Genomic DNA, 18,650 nt, shown 5'->3' with positions numbered 1-18,650 from the left:
CATTTCCCTGCTCAGTTAGTCCAGCTTAACCTCAGATATATCTCTTCCATAGGTACAAGAAGTAAGTCCTAAGCACTCATACCCTAGGAACTGGAAACTAGAGTGGAAACACCCCGGAACGGCCCAGTACGACCCCATTCATATATTGTGAAATGAAGCTAAAATAGAACATTGAGGATCTAGGAACCTCTGCTTTGTGGCTTAATGTAACCCACGTGCATGTCATTCCAAGTCCTTCATCTCAGTCCCTAGATCAGTTTCTCTATAGTCCTGACTTTCTTATTTTACCACCATATACCTACCACCTCATCAAGTCTCATTCACATCAGCTTACCTCCCTCCATACTGAAACACGGCATGTGTGTTTGTGCTTTTCCCTGTCTGTGTCTTAATTCAGACCTGTAATTGGATAAACCTGAACTTCTCCCTCTGGCTGACCCCTCTTTCTGTGTGTGTCTCACTTTTTTAGGGTCCCACTATTTTTTTGAGTTTTCTAAAATGTATGTATGTTAATACAATTCTGTTCCCTTTTCTGCCTCTTAATTTTCCATCTGCCTCCTCCTTCCATCCATATCTAGAAACAGACAGCAAAAGTGGGAAGGGAATAAAGAGATAAGTAAAGAGAAAAACCATTTGGGACTGAAAAAATTTTAGATAGAATGTTCAGGTGACCGGCCTTAAATCTCAAACTTTTACTCCGAATCTGTCCCTCCATCTGAATCATGAGAGTCAGTTGTTGGTATTCACTGGTCTCCTACAGGGAGTACATTGTTAGGCGAGGCCCTATAGATTGGGAACAAGGGAACATTATTTGGTACAGAGATATCAAAAATTTATTCTTACAGTTAATTGCAATCACAAACTCCAAACTAAAATATCTTTATGCTGGTTAAGTTTTGCTGTGTCTGAAGCACTTATGGTAGCTGCTAATATACCTACTGCTTCTTTCTTTCTTCTTTTTCTTTTTCCTTGTCTCTCAACTCAAGTTGCTGAACCTCAGAGTACTTACTGTTTAGTTTCTCAAATGGTGCAGGGATGAAGGAAGTAAACACGCCCCCCCCCACACACGCACCACTGTGCTTACTTTAAAGGTTTTCCTTTTGAAGAAAAACTTAGAAAAGGTAGTTACCTTTACCTCCGTAGCAAAAAGCATTTGCCCCAGGCCTCAGGACAGTGCTGGCTAAACTATGCTTTTTCCCTTCTTGGCAGACCCCTGCTGTCAAAGCAGGCTTCCATATCATGTATCAGCAGAACATGTGAAACCAAGGGGTAAGGCTGAGTGTTAAAGAGCCAGTGGCTACCTTTTGCCCAGAGTCCTCTGAGCCTCTCTGTAGAGTCCAGTCAGGATCCAGGAGTCAATGATCCAACCCAGAAGTCACCAGTAGGTGGCAGTCACATCCCTCAGGCCAGTCTTTAGCTTCTCCCATGTTTTTTTGGAAGTTCCCTAGCTCTGGAGTTTGAGGTTAGTAGATGCAAACTATTACATTTAGAATGGAAAAACAACAAGGTCCTACTGTATAGCATAGGGAACTATATCCAATTTCCTGGAATAGACCATGATGGAAAATAATATAAAAAAAGAATGTATATATGCGTAAAAAATAAAGCACTTCAAAACAGCAAAAAAAAAGCACAGAAATGCCTTCCTTTACCACTACCCTTCCTCAGCCAGGAGAGACCTAATAGAGGAACATCATTTCTTCCCTCTTCACTTTTTACTCAAAACTTAAAAATGTGAAGAAAACAGGCAGAGCTGTTTTACCACTTCTCTGTCCTTAAGGCCTCCCCTTGTCCCCCTGAGAATGTGAGGCCTGAGTATGACAGGCCCTCCCGCAAGAGAAAGAAGAGGATTAGGATAATAGAAAATGCGTTTAAAAGCTACCAGCACAGGTAGCTCATTCTGAATAGCTTGCCAGCAGTTATATTTGGAATGCTGCTGGCTTACAGAAAGTAGGTGTGCCAGGAGAGCTGAGAGCTTATTTTCAAGGCTGTAGTAGCATCTCTCCCAGGTCACACAGTGGATTCTCAGTAACTTTTTCCTGACCAAGATGATTTACATTTTACCTAGTGTAGATATCAGGAGTATTCTCCATTGTGGGTATCCTCTAATTCCTGGACTCTGCCTCTTGGAACTGTTCTCTGTGAAAGTGCCTCCCAGGAGATATATGGCAGGGGATGATATAGATACCTTGGTCCCCTACAACTCTTAATACTCTAAACTTGGAAGGAAGAAGGAGAGTTTTACAAACAAAAAGACGTTTATGTAATTCCACCTGACTTCCTTCTTCCTCCCCTCCTCGCTGCTGCTAGAGTGGAGTGGAAGGAACATACATCAGGCAAGCTAGGTTCCCATCCCTGCTCTGCCGCATTAGCTGTGTGATTTAATCTCTCTGAGCCCTACTGTCTTAACTGCAAATATAAGTTATCATATCTCCCAATAGGATTATTGTGAGGTTGTAATGAGATAATGCATGTAAATGAGACAATGTATATTGGCATTATTTCCCCTTCTCTTCCTGGCCTCTCTCCTTTCTCCTACCCCTCCTACCATCGGGCTATGACTGGAGAACTGATAAGGTGCGTGAAATGGCTGGAGGGGAAGAAAGGAGAGAAAAAAATAACTCCCCATTAGTTGGTGTAGAACACATCGCATTCCTAATAAACAAGTCCTCCTGCTTGAGGCCAGTGAAGGGACCCAAGGAACAAAAGCTAAAACGAGGCTATTTATATTTTATTCCTAAATCCCTCCCTGTTTGCTTATGGGGGCATTTTTCATACTGCCCTCACAGCCTGGAGGCACACAGAACAATCACGGAGCAGGAGGAAGTAGAGGAACCAGGCGTGAACTGGCTGTTTTTTCCTTCTCTGCCCTCGGGAGAGAGAGATGATCCTTGCGAATGAGCACTTCCTCCAAGAGAGCTGTGGTGTGAAATCAGGACCGTGCCTGGGAGAGCTGAACCAGACCTTGCATGACCCTTTCTACAGAAGCAGGAATCCCTTCTCAAGTGGGCATTCAAGGAGGGTTGTGCTCCCTAGGAATCATGTGCTTAGGGAAAATGCTTGGGGAAAAAACTGCATTTGGAATCAGGCAGCAGACTCTGGCTCTGAAAGTCCTAAGATTGCTTACAACAGCTGCAAGTTCCTAGTGGCCAGTGGGGCAGAGTGTGCAGTGGGTCTGTCCTGATAGGAGAGATTGCCTCTTTGTTAGGGATGTGAAAGCCACAAGCTGTCCCAAGCTTGGTCTCCAGCCTGCTCAGCAGCCGTACTCTTCACATGAAGTTTCTTTTATGATTAACCTTGTTGTTCCTTCCCTTTCCCTCCCCATCTCTGCCCCTACCACCCTTGCCTCTCCCTTTGCCTCCCTTTTCTCTTCCCTTCCCACATGTCTCTCGCTGGTCCACAGCCAGTCCCAGCTCTGCAGCCCGCTCCGCAGCCTGTTCAGTTCTCTCCAGGCTCCTGTCCCCAAGTCCTTCTGCCAGTCTCTCCGCCCCAGCAGTACAACATGGTATAAACTCCATTCCCCTTTTTTGTCTTGTCCACGTGTGGCCTGTATCTGTGGGTGTGTCTGGACAGTCTGTGACAACCTTGAAAAGCAGTTGTGCTTTTTGAAAGGACCATTGTTAGAAGATATTTCTTCTTGAGGGGCCAGCCCAGGCTGAGCTATACTTCATTCTAGTGACCTCATCACAGCACTTTCAAAAGATGCCTAAATGTTAGACAGAAAAGAACACCGAGTTCTCCTAAGTTTCAAGAGGGGAAACAAAATCGGATGTTGTCCAAACCTGGGCTCCCCATCCTCTCCACCATGTGCATTCTTCATCTCGTCTGCTCCCCAAACAGGTCTGAGGAGCCCAGTTTATTCTGTATAGAATAATTTCCTTTAAAACTAAAAACACAGCTGCAGATTTCTCTGGTACCACTGGTAAAAACTTAAAATGTTCCCCTATTTTACCATGTCTTTTTACATAAAAAATATCCTCCTCTTTTGGATAGCACATGCTGTTTAAATTGTTTGTACCCTGACTACAAATCCTTTGAAGATCTAATTTGTCTCTAAGTTAATACCTTCTATCATGGTTATAGGAGACCTGATTTTTTTTTAAGTTTTATGTTAATCACACCTGTCTGCTTTTTCACTAGAATCCCTTCTTTCTGTCATCTCTTATCTCCATTCTGAAAAGTCCTAGACTATGAACCTCATAATAATGTGCAGTCCAGTCCTCTTGGCATCTATTCCTACCCTCTAAGGTAGCAAAAGAGCTAAGATCAAAATCCCTTAAAATTGAATGAAACCACAAGGAAGCATTGTCTTTTGTTTCTACTAGTTTCTTTTGCAAAAGAACTTCTGCTCTGTATTATATGTATATGTGTATGTTAATTACTGTCCAGGGAGCAGAAGGATGAGGAAGCTAACAAACTAACCTATCACTATACAAGTGAGAGATAGAACACCATCACTCTTGCTGCTTAGAGAAGAGGGCTGGGAGAGAAGGCAATTACAGACTAGCCAGTCAGTCTCGCCCTCCAGCTTGGCCACTCACCCTGGCCTCCTTTCAGAGGTGAGAATTGGAAGTGGTTTCTGAAGGGCAGGAGAACTCTAAGCAAGTGTCAGAGAACAGAGGTGGAAATGACTTCAAGAGGAAAAAGGAGAATAGCAGCAGGAGTTGAGAGCCCACCAGTCTTTCCACTGCACAGGCAGAGCTGGGGAGCCACATGAACCCACCCATAATCCATGCAAGGTGTTATCTGGGTCCTTTATTATAAAAACAAGATTTATGGCAACCTAGGGGCCCTCTGTATGGTTTGGAGGCATGAGGAAGACAGGAAATAGAATGACTTGTAGTCTTTTTTTCTCCCGCTAATTTGTCCTGTTTTTTTTTATGTATAGAAGTTGTATCATTGCTCCCACCTCCCCAGGACTATTTCTAATAAAGATCGTAATCAGAGTGGTCCTATGTGGTAGGGAAACTGGCTCTGGAATTGGGCTTCAAACAGGTGTTCAATTCATAGCAGTTTTTTTTTGGCCATACCCCTTGCATGTGGAAGTTCCCAGTCCAGGATCAAACCTCTGCCACAGCTGTAACCAGAGCCACAGCAGTGACAGTGCCAGATCCTTAAGCCACTGAGCCATCAGGGAATTCCCAACTCATAGCAATTTTTAAAAATTAAAAAAAAAAAAATTTTTTTTCTTCTTTTTAGGGCCACACCTACAACATATGGAAGTTCCTAGGCTAGGTGTTGATTTGGACCTGCAGCTGCTGGCCTGTGCCACAGTCACAGCCACACCAGATCCAAGCCATGTCTGCAACCTGCACTTTAGCTTGCAGCAATGCTGGATCCTTTAACCCACTGAGAGCGGCCAGGATCGAATGCATATCCTCATGATACTACTCAGGTTCTTAACCCACAGAGCCACAATGGGAACTCCGTTAACGTATAGCAATTTAAAACATCATATGACAGGAGTTCCCTGGTGACCTAGCAGGTGAAGGATCCAGTGCTGTCACTGCTGGTGAGGGGGGCTTCAATCCCTGGCCCAGGAACTTATGCATGCCACGGGCATGGCCAAATAAATAAATAAATGAGGAGTTCCCGTCGTGGCGCAGTGGTTAACGAATCCGACTAGGAACCATGAGGTTGCGGGTTCGGTCCCTGGCCTTGCTCAGTGGGTTAACGATCCTGCGTTGCCGTGAGCTGTGGTGTAGTTTGCAGACGCGGCTCGGATCCCGCGTTGGCTGTGGCTCTGGTGTAGGCTGGTGGCTACAGCTCTGATTCGACCCCTAGCCTGGGAACCTCCATATGCCTCGGGAGAGGCCCAAGAAATAGCAAAAAGACAAATAAATAAATAAATGAAATACCATATGACTGATGCTTAGGGCTGAAACGTGCCTCCCAGGGCACAGAGGCAGGAGTGTCCCCAATGGGTATAAGTAAGGAAGGCTGTAGAGAGGAATACTATTTCTGTCTATCTGTCTGACTGTGTTGAGGTCAAAGACATAGGGCTTGATATGACCTCAGTCCTTGGGTCTCTCCTACTCTCAATAGGCAGACGACCTCAACAACCCCTTTGGACAAATGAGCCTTAGCCGCCAAGGTTCTACTGAAGCAGCTGACCCATCTTCAGCTCTGTTCCAGACCCCACTTATCTCTCAGCACCCGCAGCAGACTAGCTTCATCATGGCTTCTACAGGACAGCCTCTCCCTACTTCCAACTATTCCACTTCTAGCCATGCACCACCTACTCAGCAAGTCCTGCCACCCCAGGGCTACATGCAGCCCCCTCAACAGGTGAGTGGCTCGGGTTCCCAGTTTAAATCACTAATTGAGTTTGTCCAGTATTATAATCCTTTTTTTCTTGCTCCTCTGGTTTAGCCAAACTGGAGGGAATACCTGTCTCCCACCTGCATTTCCCCACCTTGCACTTGAGAATAGTCTTTCTAGTCAGAAGGTTATCTTTCTATATAATATAAGCCCTTCCTGTTCTGTTTCAAACTTGTATACTAATGCTGCAGTTTCAGGCCCAGAATATCTCCATTTACAGATTCTGGTAATTGACCCTGATGTTTTTAATAGTTCAGGGATGCTGGGGCTGAATTTGAGGGACCTTCTCATATATCTGCTTCCTCCCACCGTAGATCCAGGTTTCTTACTATCCCCCTGGACAGTATCCTAACTCCAACCAGCAATATCGACCTCTTTCTCACCCGGTGGCCTACAGCCCCCAACGTGGTCAGCAGCTGCCTCAGCCATCCCAGCAGCCTGGTAAGAGGAACTGCTGATATCAGAAGGCAGTTAATAAGGGAAGGGAAGAAACTGGGAGAGAATTACCTTCCCCATTTAAGGGGGGTGGGAGGGCAGGAATGATTAGGGTCCTAAAGAAGAACACATGATCTCCAGAAAAAGAAAGGTAAAATAGACAGAAAGAAAATTCCTGAGAGTGTGACATCCCAAACATTGTTGAGACTATCCTAATGTCTTCTCTGCCTTGCCCATCCCTAGGTTTACAGCCCATGATGCCTAATCAGCAGCAGGCGGCTTACCAAGGCATGATTGGGGTCCAGCAGCCACAGAACCAGGGCCTACTCAGCAGCCAGAGGAGCAGCATGGGGGGCCAGATGCAAGGCCTGGTGGTTCAGTACACTCCGCTGCCTTCTTACCAGGTGGGTGCATTCTGCATTGAGAAAGATCACCCAGGTCCGTTGGCAGTGGACGGAAGAAAGAGGGGGTTGGCCAGGGTACGATCGGTGGGGGTGGGGTGCAGACGGGCGGACGCAGTGGGCTGGGGGGGCACGCCGAGGACTCTAACTCATATGCGGAGCCAAAAAAAAAAAAAAAAAAAAAAAAAAAAAAAAAAAAAGATCACCCAGTCCTTGAGAGGAGGAAAAGGAGGACAGTTTCCCCATCACCCAGTCTGACAACTCTAACACTAAAAACATTGTTTATTTTACCCCTAGAATTTTAGGTTTTCTTCCTCTGAAAGAAAGCCAGAGAGTCTGAGAAGGGTCTTTATTTAAATTGTTCAGTCTTGATACAGCTATGATGAATATATATATGCCCAGAAAAGTAGGGCCCAAAGGACATGAGGCTCCTTCCTATATGTCAGATGCCCGAGGGTGAGGTTTGGTGAAAAGGAGAATGGAGGTGCTCTGTAAGCATTTCCTTTAGATAGGTGAGGAGAATAGGAGTTTCTAAAGGTAGGGAAGGAGATTAGAGTGTCCTGCACTAGTGATGACTAGGCTCTTCTCTGGATGAACTCGTTGGGAGTACGAGTGGCCGTTTTCTTCTCGTCTCCACCTAGGTTCCAGTGGGCAATGACTCGCAAAATGTGGTCCAGCCGCCTTTCCAGCAACCCATGCTGGTCCCTGCAAGCCAGTCTGTGCAGGGGGGCCTCCCAGCAGGGGGTGTGCCAGTGTACTACAGCGTGATCCCGCCAGCTCAGCAGAACGGTACGAGGTGAGAACTCCCAGAGTTGGGGCGCATCTCTCACAGACCTTTAGCAACTGCACACCATGATTTGGTTTCCACTGGCCCAAGAAAAGAAAGGCAGGGGTAAAGATCCCAGTGGTACCCTAAATAGGTAGAACATGAAGGACTTCATTCCTTTCCCCTGGTTGATTTGATATTGCATAATAATTCTGCAGGAAAAAAAATTCCTGCTTCAGAGACAGAGACTTTATCATTTCCCCCATTTTTTTGTTTTTCTAACTAGTGGGATTCGCTAGTGAGAGACTGCTTATCACTAAAAAAAGTGGTTTGGAGTATATATGTGTAAAGATTTCTGTGTACCTCTATCCATGGATGAATCTGAGACGGTGTATTTCATGTATCTATTTACGTATGTCTTAGTATAGGTCATAGCAAATAGAATTTCAGAGGTAGAAGTTATCTTAGAAATATCTAGTCTATTTCCCTTCTTTTATAAATGAGGAAATTCTAGCTAGGGACGCTAAGAAACTTATCCAAAGTCGCACAAGTAGTTAATAAAAGCAGATCTGGAACTGGAACTGAATTCTGGTCCTACCTGGATGTATTTCTGTGTCTCAGTGTGTATATGTTTCTCTCTTTTTATATGTATGTTGCCTTGAGTTTTGTGGGACTTTCCCCCATTTGTCTTTAGGTCACTATCTGTGTTTGCCATTAAGAAAATAACCTAAGTCTCTTTAGTTATTTTTTTACCCATTTCTCTCTAGCACTCTAGCCCTCTGTGTCTGTCTCTGGCACTCTTTTTGTCTGTGTTTCTGTTGTGTTTCTCAGAACGTGTGTGTGTGCACATGTATGTATTTGGTATTTCTGCACGGTTGGGAAGAACATGTGTCACCAGCATCCCATCTGTAGTACTGATTAGCAGCTTCCTAATTGAAAAATGATCAAGTACAAATATATATAATTAACTTTGAACTGATGAGTGATTTTAGAAATTGCATGGCAAATTGGTCTGGGAATGGCTTGGAGCTGCTTCTGCTTCCCACAGGGGAGGCCCAGGAAGCAACAGCTGTTTTCCAGGAGCTGGGTTCCTCCCTCTACTGCTTTACCACTCCTCTCTTCTCCATTTCCCCAGCCCTTCTGTGGGGTTTCTGCAGCCTCCTGGCTCTGAGCAGTACCAGATGCCTCAGTCTCCCTCTCCCTGCAGTCCACCACAGATGCCACAACAGTACTCAGGTAAGAGGATAAAGAATTGAGGGGTCTTGGGTACCAGTGAGAGCAAACACTGCTGAAGAACTTGGGCCCTAGAGCTGGGAAGGGCAAAGAGTTCAGGGATTGGCTCTGTCCCCAGCTGTGACCCCATCACAGGAAAGATCAAAATCCTGGCTGGCTGATGTTTTCCACAGGTGCTGAAATTGACCCCTCAAGAGGTGAGGTTGGTTGCCCTGTCCCCATCCCTGGGCAGCCAAATCTTGATTAGGTTCCCTGTTTACTTTTACTTTCTCCTTTTCTCCCTCTCACTCTCTTTCCCCCCTCCTCCCCCCACCCCTGAGTCCAGTGTTCTATTCACCACTCACATGCCTTTGAGACACAAAGTTCTTACCTCTGTCTCCTGTGCTCATTCTTTCTGTAAACAGCTTTTCTTTTCTCCTGGGAGTGTGAGGGAGGCTAATAAAATGGTTTTAAAATTAAATCGTATATTTGTTTAGCAGGTTTTCATATGTGGTCACGTACATTGTATCATTTAATTCTCACTACACATTGTGAAGAGGAAATTTAAGACTCAAAGAAGATAAATGAGAGTTCCCTGGTGGCGCAGCAGGTTAAGGATCTGCTGTTGTCAGTGTGATAGCACAGATTTGATCCCTGGCTCAGGAACTTCCTATGAGGCCAAAAAAAAAAAAAAGATAAATGACTTGCCTAAGGTCACAATCCCAAAGGTTGAACTTAGGGTGTTTTCACTTTCCATAACCCATGCTGCATCCTCAGTAACACATGTTCAACAAGTTTCTGTACTCTATTCCTTTCCCTCCAGTGGGAAATAAATGGATATCACAATAAATAGCTAAAGGCCTTCTTTGGAGGGGCCATGTGAATAGGCTTATGCCATGCAGCCCCGTACTGCCTTTGCCAAGAACTCCCCCTTTACACCATGTATATCTACTGGATCTCTGTCATTAGGTCTATTCATGTACTCTTGTTTGTTTCCTTCTCACCCCACTGGGAGGTATCATTACACTGCAATTAAATAGACTTCAGGTGTTCTGGAGAGGAGGCAGTCTTACTGTAGCATCCAGCCATCCCCATTCTGCTCTATTGTGGGAATGTCACGGTGCCCTCTTCTGGTGAGAAGGAGGTATTTTGCCAATTTTTCCCATTTTAGAAATGGAATATTTTTTACGTAAGCTTTTTTGCACTGTATGGTAGATGCTATGGAATGGATCCCAGAATTAATCTTTCTCATAAGACATCAGTTCTTACTGTCGAGGAGCAATGACTTCTGAGGCTGAGAGATTTTAAAATTCAGCAACCCTTACCCTTTATTACATTTTTGGTCTCTCTAGCTGTTTCTTCTAGTGTCTGCCAGGGGCACTTGACCTTGAAATTCCCAAGGGGTATGGAAATTATGGAAACCTGTTCCAGGAACCACTGTAGCCTGTGGTGGTGCTTGGTACCGCAGGGCATTTTCTCTCCTGTTTGTTAAGTGTGTGCATGTTCATACGGGTATACTTTATGCGAATTTTTGTGTCTATCCTTAGCGGTATATCAGTATATCTACTGGGTCTCTAGAGTTAGTCTCTTCATGTGCAAATATGAAGTGTTTGAATTAGAAGCAAACCAAGCGAAAATAATTTTTCATTACCTACTCTAGACCTAGTGCTGGGTTAAGTAAACTGAAACAGCTGTTGTTCTGAAAGTTGGCAGCACTAGAGAGCTGGGCTGGGATTGGAAAGGAATAATCTAGGCTTTTCCCAAATCAGTAGAAATAAACAAAACCCCCTTAATCATCTAGTTTCCTTGCTTCTTTGGAGTTTTTTGTTATAATACCTTTCTTTCTGGCTACCCTGATTGACCCTAGGCTTCTGACTGACTCATTTTCCAAAATGATGGGACCCTCTCTCCCACTCATACCAACTAAGAGACCATATTCACGACCCCATTGATTTTAAAAGCCTTCAGTCCCTGTTCATGGGAATCTAAGAGGAAGGGGAAGAAAGGAAAATGTGCTTCTTCTGCCTTCTTTTCCAGTTTGCCCAGTACTAGAAAGGTAGAAGGCCAGTGTAGCCCACAAGGGCTGCTATGTCACCTTGAGAGGACAGTCACCCGCCCTTCTCTCATGTAGCAACATGGTCACTTTTCCAAAAATAAAAGCAGGGATTAGGATTGGCTGTTCCTAGAGCAACTGTTCTGGTTTATTAATACATTTTTGTATTTTCCCAGCTAACCCCCAGGCCTAGACCTTAATTCCTCCACTGTGATATTAGATATAACCATAACTCCAGGAAACACTTTTATTCCCACTAAAATAATGGCTCGCAGGTCTCTTGAGGTTTCTTCAGGGATGCTTGTCTGTGGAAGATGCACATAGACATGAAATGGCAGTGAAACCTATGCACAGACTTTCAACTCACAGTGACACAGCACAGCCAGAGTGAGGTACATACAGAAATAGCTTCTCACATACTTACTGGCTCATTTTGTAGCTGAGAGCTTTCCAAAACTGAGACTAACTCCTTTCCCTCCTCACTCCCTGAAGATATCCCTCTCCCCCACAAAAAAGAGAAAAAAAAAATAAGGTAATACAGAATTCTGTCCTGTAATTTGGGAAAGATGCCTGTGGGGTTTTATTTCTCTGGACAGTCCTTTCCATAGATTTGATTCCAGATGGTAAGGAAGAAGCCTTATCAGTCTTCTACCTCAGTGATTTTAAATAAATAAATAAATAAACAAAAACCAATTCTGCCAGACATAAATGTCATCTGTTTGTATTTATGTGGTTTGCTCTGCCCAATCGACCTTTCTGCCCGGTTTAATGATGCCACTTAAAAAGCCATTCACACGTCCCCTCTCCTTTCAGAGCCTTCAAGCTGAAATTGATTTCCTTATTCAACTCCCTTCTCCTCTTTCCCACTCAAGCCAGACTCCTTCCCCCAACCTGATTATATGAAAGTGCTGTCACTGGGCAGTGGCATGGGGTTTGTTTTGTTTTGTTTTGGGGTTTGGGGTTTTTTTGCCATGTCCATTAAGAAGTAGCCACAGTTCAACTGCTAATGGATGCCACCTGCTTCTGGCTTGAGGAAGAGAAGCATAAAAATCACCTCATCAGCAGCGTAGTGCTCTGTGTTGTTGGCTGAGTGAAGGAACAACGCTCCCGGCCAACAGGGGAGGACAGTGTGGGGAGGAGCTCAGGAAAGAGGCTGCGCCAAGAACCCTGGCTTTGTTTTCTTTGGTATAAGAGAAAATAATAGGAGGACTTCGTTCTCTTTCCTCCTCCCCTTGAGCCCCCTAATAACTCCCTATGGCTACGTGTTGGTACTGGAAGGGGCTTCTACTGCCTTACTTATGCCCACATCCTACACACTCACAGATCCTATGTCCTTTCCTGGCCCAGGGCATTAGGCTCAGGTTATAAGCTGCCTTCCAGAAACCCTGTAGATGTGATTATTTTTGTGTTGCCCCCCTCAGGTAGCAATGAGATGTTTGAATGAGGCCAATTTTGGTTTCATGGGTAGAGGATGTTGGAGCAAGTGGGGCTCTTAGGAGGGGGAAATAAAATGCCCAGAGCAACTATAGTGAAGGGGGAGTTGTTAAATGCATGACACATCACAACTGTGCAATTTTCCTGTGGCCCTTTTACAGGCCATGCTGATGAATACCCTGTCCCTTTGGCAGGAGAAGGGGGGATGGGAGCCTGTCGAGCCTGTCGCTCTGAGTATATGTGCTCTCTGATTAGAAGAACCCTAGAGAATGGGGTGGGGAGCACAAATTGACTGGGAAATAGGATACAGCAGATGATGTGTCTCCTGAACTGTCCTCTCGGCCTCCCACTGTTTCTTTTCCTTTCCTTTGACCGATGCTACCTGAGAAAAGCAATCACGCTCACTTCCCAGCATGACTGGTGCCCAGGGCAGAGGCTGCAACATTTCCCGTCACAGGAAGCAATGTGATGGCAGCAGCAGTGGCAGCCCCAGAGCACTGAGCCATGAAGACAGCAGCATTGCAGCAGGTTTTCTGTCTAGCAACCCCCACTCCCATTTCTACCACCCCCACCCCCACCCCCACCCCCCACACACGAACTCAGCCTGTCCCACCACAGAAGTGTAGTCTGGAGATGTTGAGAGCAAACCCTCATGCTGGACAGTCCCCTGGGGGCAAGCAGAACTCCTGCCCATTTCTCCCAGCAGGGACTGTCCATCAACTGCTTATCCCTGACCCCTTACCTTGCTTTTCACCATGAGGAAGATTCAGGACTTTATGTTCCTCCTCACTGAGCCCTCTCCTTCCCCGAGCCTGTGAGAGAGTAAGGCTGTATCCATGGTTGCCTGTGCGAAAACCTCAGGTGCATAGTCAGTTACCTGAACCTGTCAGTAACACCTTCAGAGGGTCTGACCCTCCCGTTCCATTCCTGCTGTCACTGCTCTAATTCAGAACCACCTCTTCTACTTCAGTAGCTTCCCAACTAGTCTTCCTGCCACCAGTCTCTTCCTCCCTTCATCCATCTTACATTCCACCACTTAGGTTAGCTCTGTGAAGCACAAGTCCTTTTCTCAACACCTGCAGGATCATACCCTTACCAGAAAGTGTCTCAGACCCTGACACCAGGTATCATTTAATGTCTGGTTCCCTAATAGACTGTCCATTCTATGGGGGGCAGAGAGGGTTTTTTTGTTGCACACCCAGTAGCCAGCGTGGAAACTGGCACATAGGTAAATGTTCAATAAATCTTTATTGAATAAATGAATAGATGTGTCTCCTCTCCTACTACTTCCCCTGCATAGCCCCTATGCCTTAGTACCTTGAGTTATCTGTCATTTCCTAAATATGACATATCTCTGTGCCATTCCTTCCACTTGAGATGTTCCCAATTCACCCCACTGTTGCCCAAGAATTATTCCCCGGTTCTGGCTTAGTGAAACTATGTGCATTTATCTTTTCTGGAACAACCAGAGGTCATTAACTGACCCGTGGCCATTACCGGAAAAGCCTGCGTATGCCTGCAGCCCAGGCCCAAGCCCCAGCCTGTCACCTGTACCATGCCCAGAGCAGTCTGACCTGGGCATTTGGTAAATCCCAACTCAGAATGGAGTAGTTTTCTGCCAAGCATGCCAAAGTACCCCTCACCAGGTGAATGCTAGCAGAGCATTGGCATCTTCCACTCAAACTCCCACTGGTTTGGGGAGAGTCAGAGACCAAATCAGCAACTATCTCATAATCCTGGGATATGAGGGGACCCTGAAGCCAATAGGTAGATTTGCATATTGGCTTTCCCACTCAGGGTTAGCTAACAGGCTAAAATATAGTTTGAATTCACAAACATCTGCTTTCTTCCTGTCACCCAGGAGTGTCACCTTCTGGACCAGGTGTGGTGGTCATGCAGCTGAATGTCCCTAATGGACCCCAGCCCCCTCAGAACCCATCCATGGTCCAGTGGAGTCACTGTAAATATTACAGCATGGACCAACGAGGGCAGAAACCTGGAGAGCTATACAGCCCTGACACTAGCCCCCAGGTGAGTCTCGCAACCCAGCTTTTTCTTGGCAAGGAGATAACCAGATTCTTCTCAGGAAGTAGTCCTTGCCATCGAGTAGCCTCTTTTACTTGTTTTTCCCTGGACATCTTTTGGGAAGAAACACAAAAAATAGAGGAGAGTAACTTCTTTCAAGGAACCTAAGATCTAAGGTAGCAGGTGCAACACATGCTTGAAAATGCTAAGGGAATACTTAAAACATTACATCAAAAAATGGGTATTAGGGGAGTTCCCATCGTGGCGCAGTGGTTAACGAATCTGACTAGGAACCATGAGGTTGCGGGTTCGGTCCCTGCCCTTGCTCAGTGGGTTAACGATCCGGCGTTGCCGTGAGCTGTGGTGTAGGTTGCAGATGCGGCTCGGATCCCGCGTTGCTGTGGCTCTGGTGTAGGCCAGTGGCTACAGCTCCAGTTGGACCCCTAGCAGGAGCGGCCCAAGAAATAGCAAAAAGACCAAAAAAAAAAAAATGGGTATTAGGGGAGTTCCCGTTGTGGCACAGTGGAAACGAATCCGACTGTTATACATGAGGATGTGGGTTCGATCCCTGGCCCCACTCAGTGAGTCAGGGATCCAGCGTTGCTGTGAGCTGTGGTGTAGGTCAAAGATGCAGTTAGGATCCTGCATTGCTATGGCTGTGGCATAGGCCGGCAGCTGCAGCTCTGATTCAACTCCTAGCTGAAAAATTACATATTAGGAGTACCAGCTGAGGTGCAGCAGTTTAAGGATCTAGCATTGCCACAGCTGTGGCATAAGTCACAGCTATGACTTGGATTCGATCCCTGGCTCAGAAACTTCCATATGCCGTGGGTGCAGCCATAAAATAAAATTTCAAAAATAAAATAATACAAACTAGGAGCTCCCTGGTAACTCAGTGGGTTAAAGATCTGGCATTGTCACTGCTGTGGTATGGGTTTGATCACTGGCCCTGGAACTTTGCATGCTGTGAGCACCGCCAAATAATAGTAGGAGTTCCCACTGTGGTATAGCAGGATTGACAGCATCTCTGCAGCACCAGGACGCAGGTTTGATCCCTGGGCCAGGACAGTGAGTTAAAGGATCCGGCCTTGCTGCAGCTGTAGGATAGGTTGCAACTGTGGCTGGGATCTGATCCCTGGTCTAGGAACTCCATATGCTGCAGGGCAGCCTAAATAAATAAATAAATAAACAAATAATTCAAACTAATTAGGGACCAAGTTTGAAGGAGCAGTTTGACTTAGAATTCAACAAGATCCATATGCCATAGGAGCGGCCCAAGAAATGGCAAAAAGACAAAAAAAAAAAAAGAACTGTATAATAACGTGAAAATATTAAAAAAAAAAAAAATTCCACAAGAGAAGTTTTTTTTCTTTTTTTCCTTTTTTTGTCTTTTTGCCTTTGCTAGGGCCTCACCCATGCGGCATATGGCCAAGCTAGGGGTCGAATTGGAGCTGTAGCTGCCAGCCTACACCAGAGCCACAGCAACATGGGATCTGAGCTGCGTCTGTGACCTACATCCCAGCTCACAGCAACACCAGATCCGTAACCCACTGAGCAAGGCCAGGGATCAAACCCACAACCTCATGGTTCCTAGTCGGATTCGTTAACCACTGAGCCACAACGGGAACTCCAAGAGAAGTTTTCTAAGAGAGTTGACTTTTAAGCCAAGCCATAGGCATATACAGGGGTTAATGTTTGGTATATGTATAATGCATACTCCTCTCTCTCCCACAGGCCAACACACAGATAAGCAACAGCCCTGTCACATCTCCTACCCAGTCTCCAGCACCCTCTCCTGTCACCAGCCTCAGCAATGTCTGCACAGGACTCAGTCCCCTTCCTGTCCTCACACAGTTCCCCCGGCCTGGGGGTCCAGCACAGGGTAAGGGGTTAGATAGGGGCTAGCTGCTGTCAAATTCACCTTTCGCATCCCATTCCCAGGTGGGGAGATTGAGAGGGTCACATCAGGCAGGGAACCACTGTGGCTGGTCATCCAACTCTAGGAGCCAGCACTTCCTCTAATGTCCCTGTTTAGCCCAAAGACACCTGCTCCTCTTTAATGCTGCACATAGTTAACTTACTCCAGAACTCCTTTACATATTTAGTATTTATCATCAAGTCCCTGGTGACTATGAGCCAGAAAAAAGAATTTCACTGGACTTTCTAATGAACAACAGAGTATAGCCTGTCAGTACTACGTTTGAAAGCTGAGGCTGTGTCAGAAACAGTTTGGTTTTAGAAGAGGGAATGCTGAATTTGGATTAAAAAACAGGTTTGAATTCTAGTTCTACCACTAACTAGCTTTGTGCTGTTGAACAAATGACTTAAACTTAGAACCAGACTTCAGTTTCCTAAACTGTAAAATGAGGTTAGGAGTTCCCTGGTGGCCCAGTAGGTTAAGGACCCAGGGTTGTCACTGCTGTGGCTCAGGTCACTGCTGTGGCACGGGTTCGATCCCTGGCCCCAGAACTTCTATAAGCTGTAGGCGCAACCAAAAAAAATATTAATCATACATAAGATGTAAATAATCGTATCTTCTTTCTGCCTGGGCTGTCAAAAGCAGTATGAAAAAAAGATGACAATATGGTTTTAAAACTTCACAGTGCTCTGAAATACAGTATTTATCACCAATAATAGGTAATACATGGTACTTAATATGTATCAAGAATTGCTGTAAGTGCCTTACTTATAAGTACTTTATAGGTGCCATAAGTGTTCCTGAGGCCAATCAGCAGTGCTAATGAGAAGAAAACATAACCGGTATCCCTTTTTCAGTAACAGAGCCAGGATTTGAACCTAAGCAGTCTAGCTCCAAGTCTGTGTTCTTGTCCATTACATTGTATTGCCTCTCATGTGAGTTGGAAACTTGAGCCCTGGGTTTGGGGCGGGAAGAAACTGTATGAGAAATAAAAGTCAGTCACAAAGGTCTGTAGATTTCCTCCAGGGCCTTTTGTCTACAATGGACAGAGCCCTTCTTCTGAGATGAGGGAACCTAATAACCCCATTTGTCAGTGATACAGCTGAGACCTATAAAGGGTTTAGGAAGAGACAAGGGCGCTCTTATCACAGAAAAAGCAGAAATAGTATGCATCGTTGCTGTCCATGTCCAAAGACCCCCAAAGTCCTTTAAAAGTCATACCACAAAGCTCAAACTCCTAGACAACCATCCGTTCTTCCTCCCTAGGTGATGGGCGCTACTCCCTCTTGGGCCAGCCATTACAGTACAATCTATCCATCTGCCCTCCCTTGCTCCATGGCCAGTCAACTTACACGGTACACCAGGTAAGGGTGTCTCCCATCAGCCTTAGGGCCATCAGAGTCCCCTTCTCATCCAGGCCCCTCCTTCTGAACCATCCACCTCCACCAGTTAGGTGGACAAGGGAGACAATGCAGAAGAAATGGACCAAGTGGCAAGGGTCTTACCTCACTCCTGTACTCATTTCTCTCACCCCTTCCCTGGTGCCAAGAAAGAGGGGCTCTTTGTTTCTCAGTGACCATTCTCTGGCCAGGCTGACTGGCTGATGGGTTGGGGTCCTCAGGGTTGGGTACTGCTCCTTAATCGCTTAGACAGACGGGGATTCAAGGCAGTCAGTATTTACCTGGGATGAGACATATCTTTCGAATGTTGAAGGGACAGAGTGGATTGAAGCATGGGAACCGGAGCAAGAGACAAGCACTCAAATCTGCCTCCACTGACCTGGGGACGACAGATGTTGGTGAGTGACAGGATGCCAAATCCCCGGAGAAGGTGTTTACCCTCCACCCCTGCATTACCAGCCCAGGATAATGACAAAGGCCAGCTTAGGGTAGAGAGTTGAAAGAGGACCTTTTTGTACTCAAGAGCAAGGAGAAGCTGGAGAAGTGAAGTGTCTCAGTCCTCCTTACCAAGCCATTCCGGGACCTGGGGAAGATGAGGGTGAAATTTGGCAACAACGCAGTGATGGGGGTTGTTGAGCCTGCTGTTAACAGAGAACCTTGTGGAAGCGGTCCTGCCCCTATCTAG

At 45.8% G+C, this 18,650-nt stretch overlaps 1 protein-coding gene across 26 annotated transcripts in view; it reads left to right on the top strand.

Annotated features, from left to right (window-relative positions):
• The window catches only part of R3HDM2 (R3H domain containing 2), a 155,606-nt gene that overhangs the window by 135,324 nt on the left and 1,632 nt on the right, over positions 1–18,650 (top strand). For 15 of the 26 annotated variants that reach the window (XM_021091846.1, XM_021091843.1, XM_021091859.1 and 12 more), the window contains 10 exons: positions 3,404–3,505; positions 6,046–6,288; positions 6,636–6,762; positions 7,000–7,160; positions 7,799–7,953; positions 9,059–9,159; positions 14,484–14,653; positions 16,382–16,529; positions 17,832–17,929; positions 18,279–18,363. In XM_021091846.1, the coding sequence (XP_020947505.1) occupies positions 3,404–3,505; positions 6,046–6,288; positions 6,636–6,762; positions 7,000–7,160; positions 7,799–7,953; positions 9,059–9,159; positions 14,484–14,653; positions 16,382–16,529; positions 17,832–17,929; positions 18,279–18,363 (1,390 nt within the window). The remainder of the gene's footprint in view (positions 1–3,403; positions 3,506–6,045; positions 6,289–6,635; positions 6,763–6,999; positions 7,161–7,798; positions 7,954–9,058; positions 9,160–14,483; positions 14,654–16,381; positions 16,530–17,831; positions 17,930–18,278; positions 18,364–18,650) is intronic. The other 11 variants (XM_021091855.1, XM_021091847.1, XM_021091856.1 and 8 more) reach the window with 1 other exon arrangement.

The sequence above is a fragment of the Sus scrofa genome, chromosome 5, assembly GCF_000003025.6.
Source record: "Sus scrofa isolate TJ Tabasco breed Duroc chromosome 5, Sscrofa11.1, whole genome shotgun sequence".
Lineage (NCBI taxonomy): Eukaryota > Metazoa > Chordata > Mammalia > Artiodactyla > Suidae > Sus > Sus scrofa.
The sequence above is the reverse complement of the archived record's forward strand: the minus strand, read 5'-3'. Positions and strand labels throughout refer to the sequence as shown.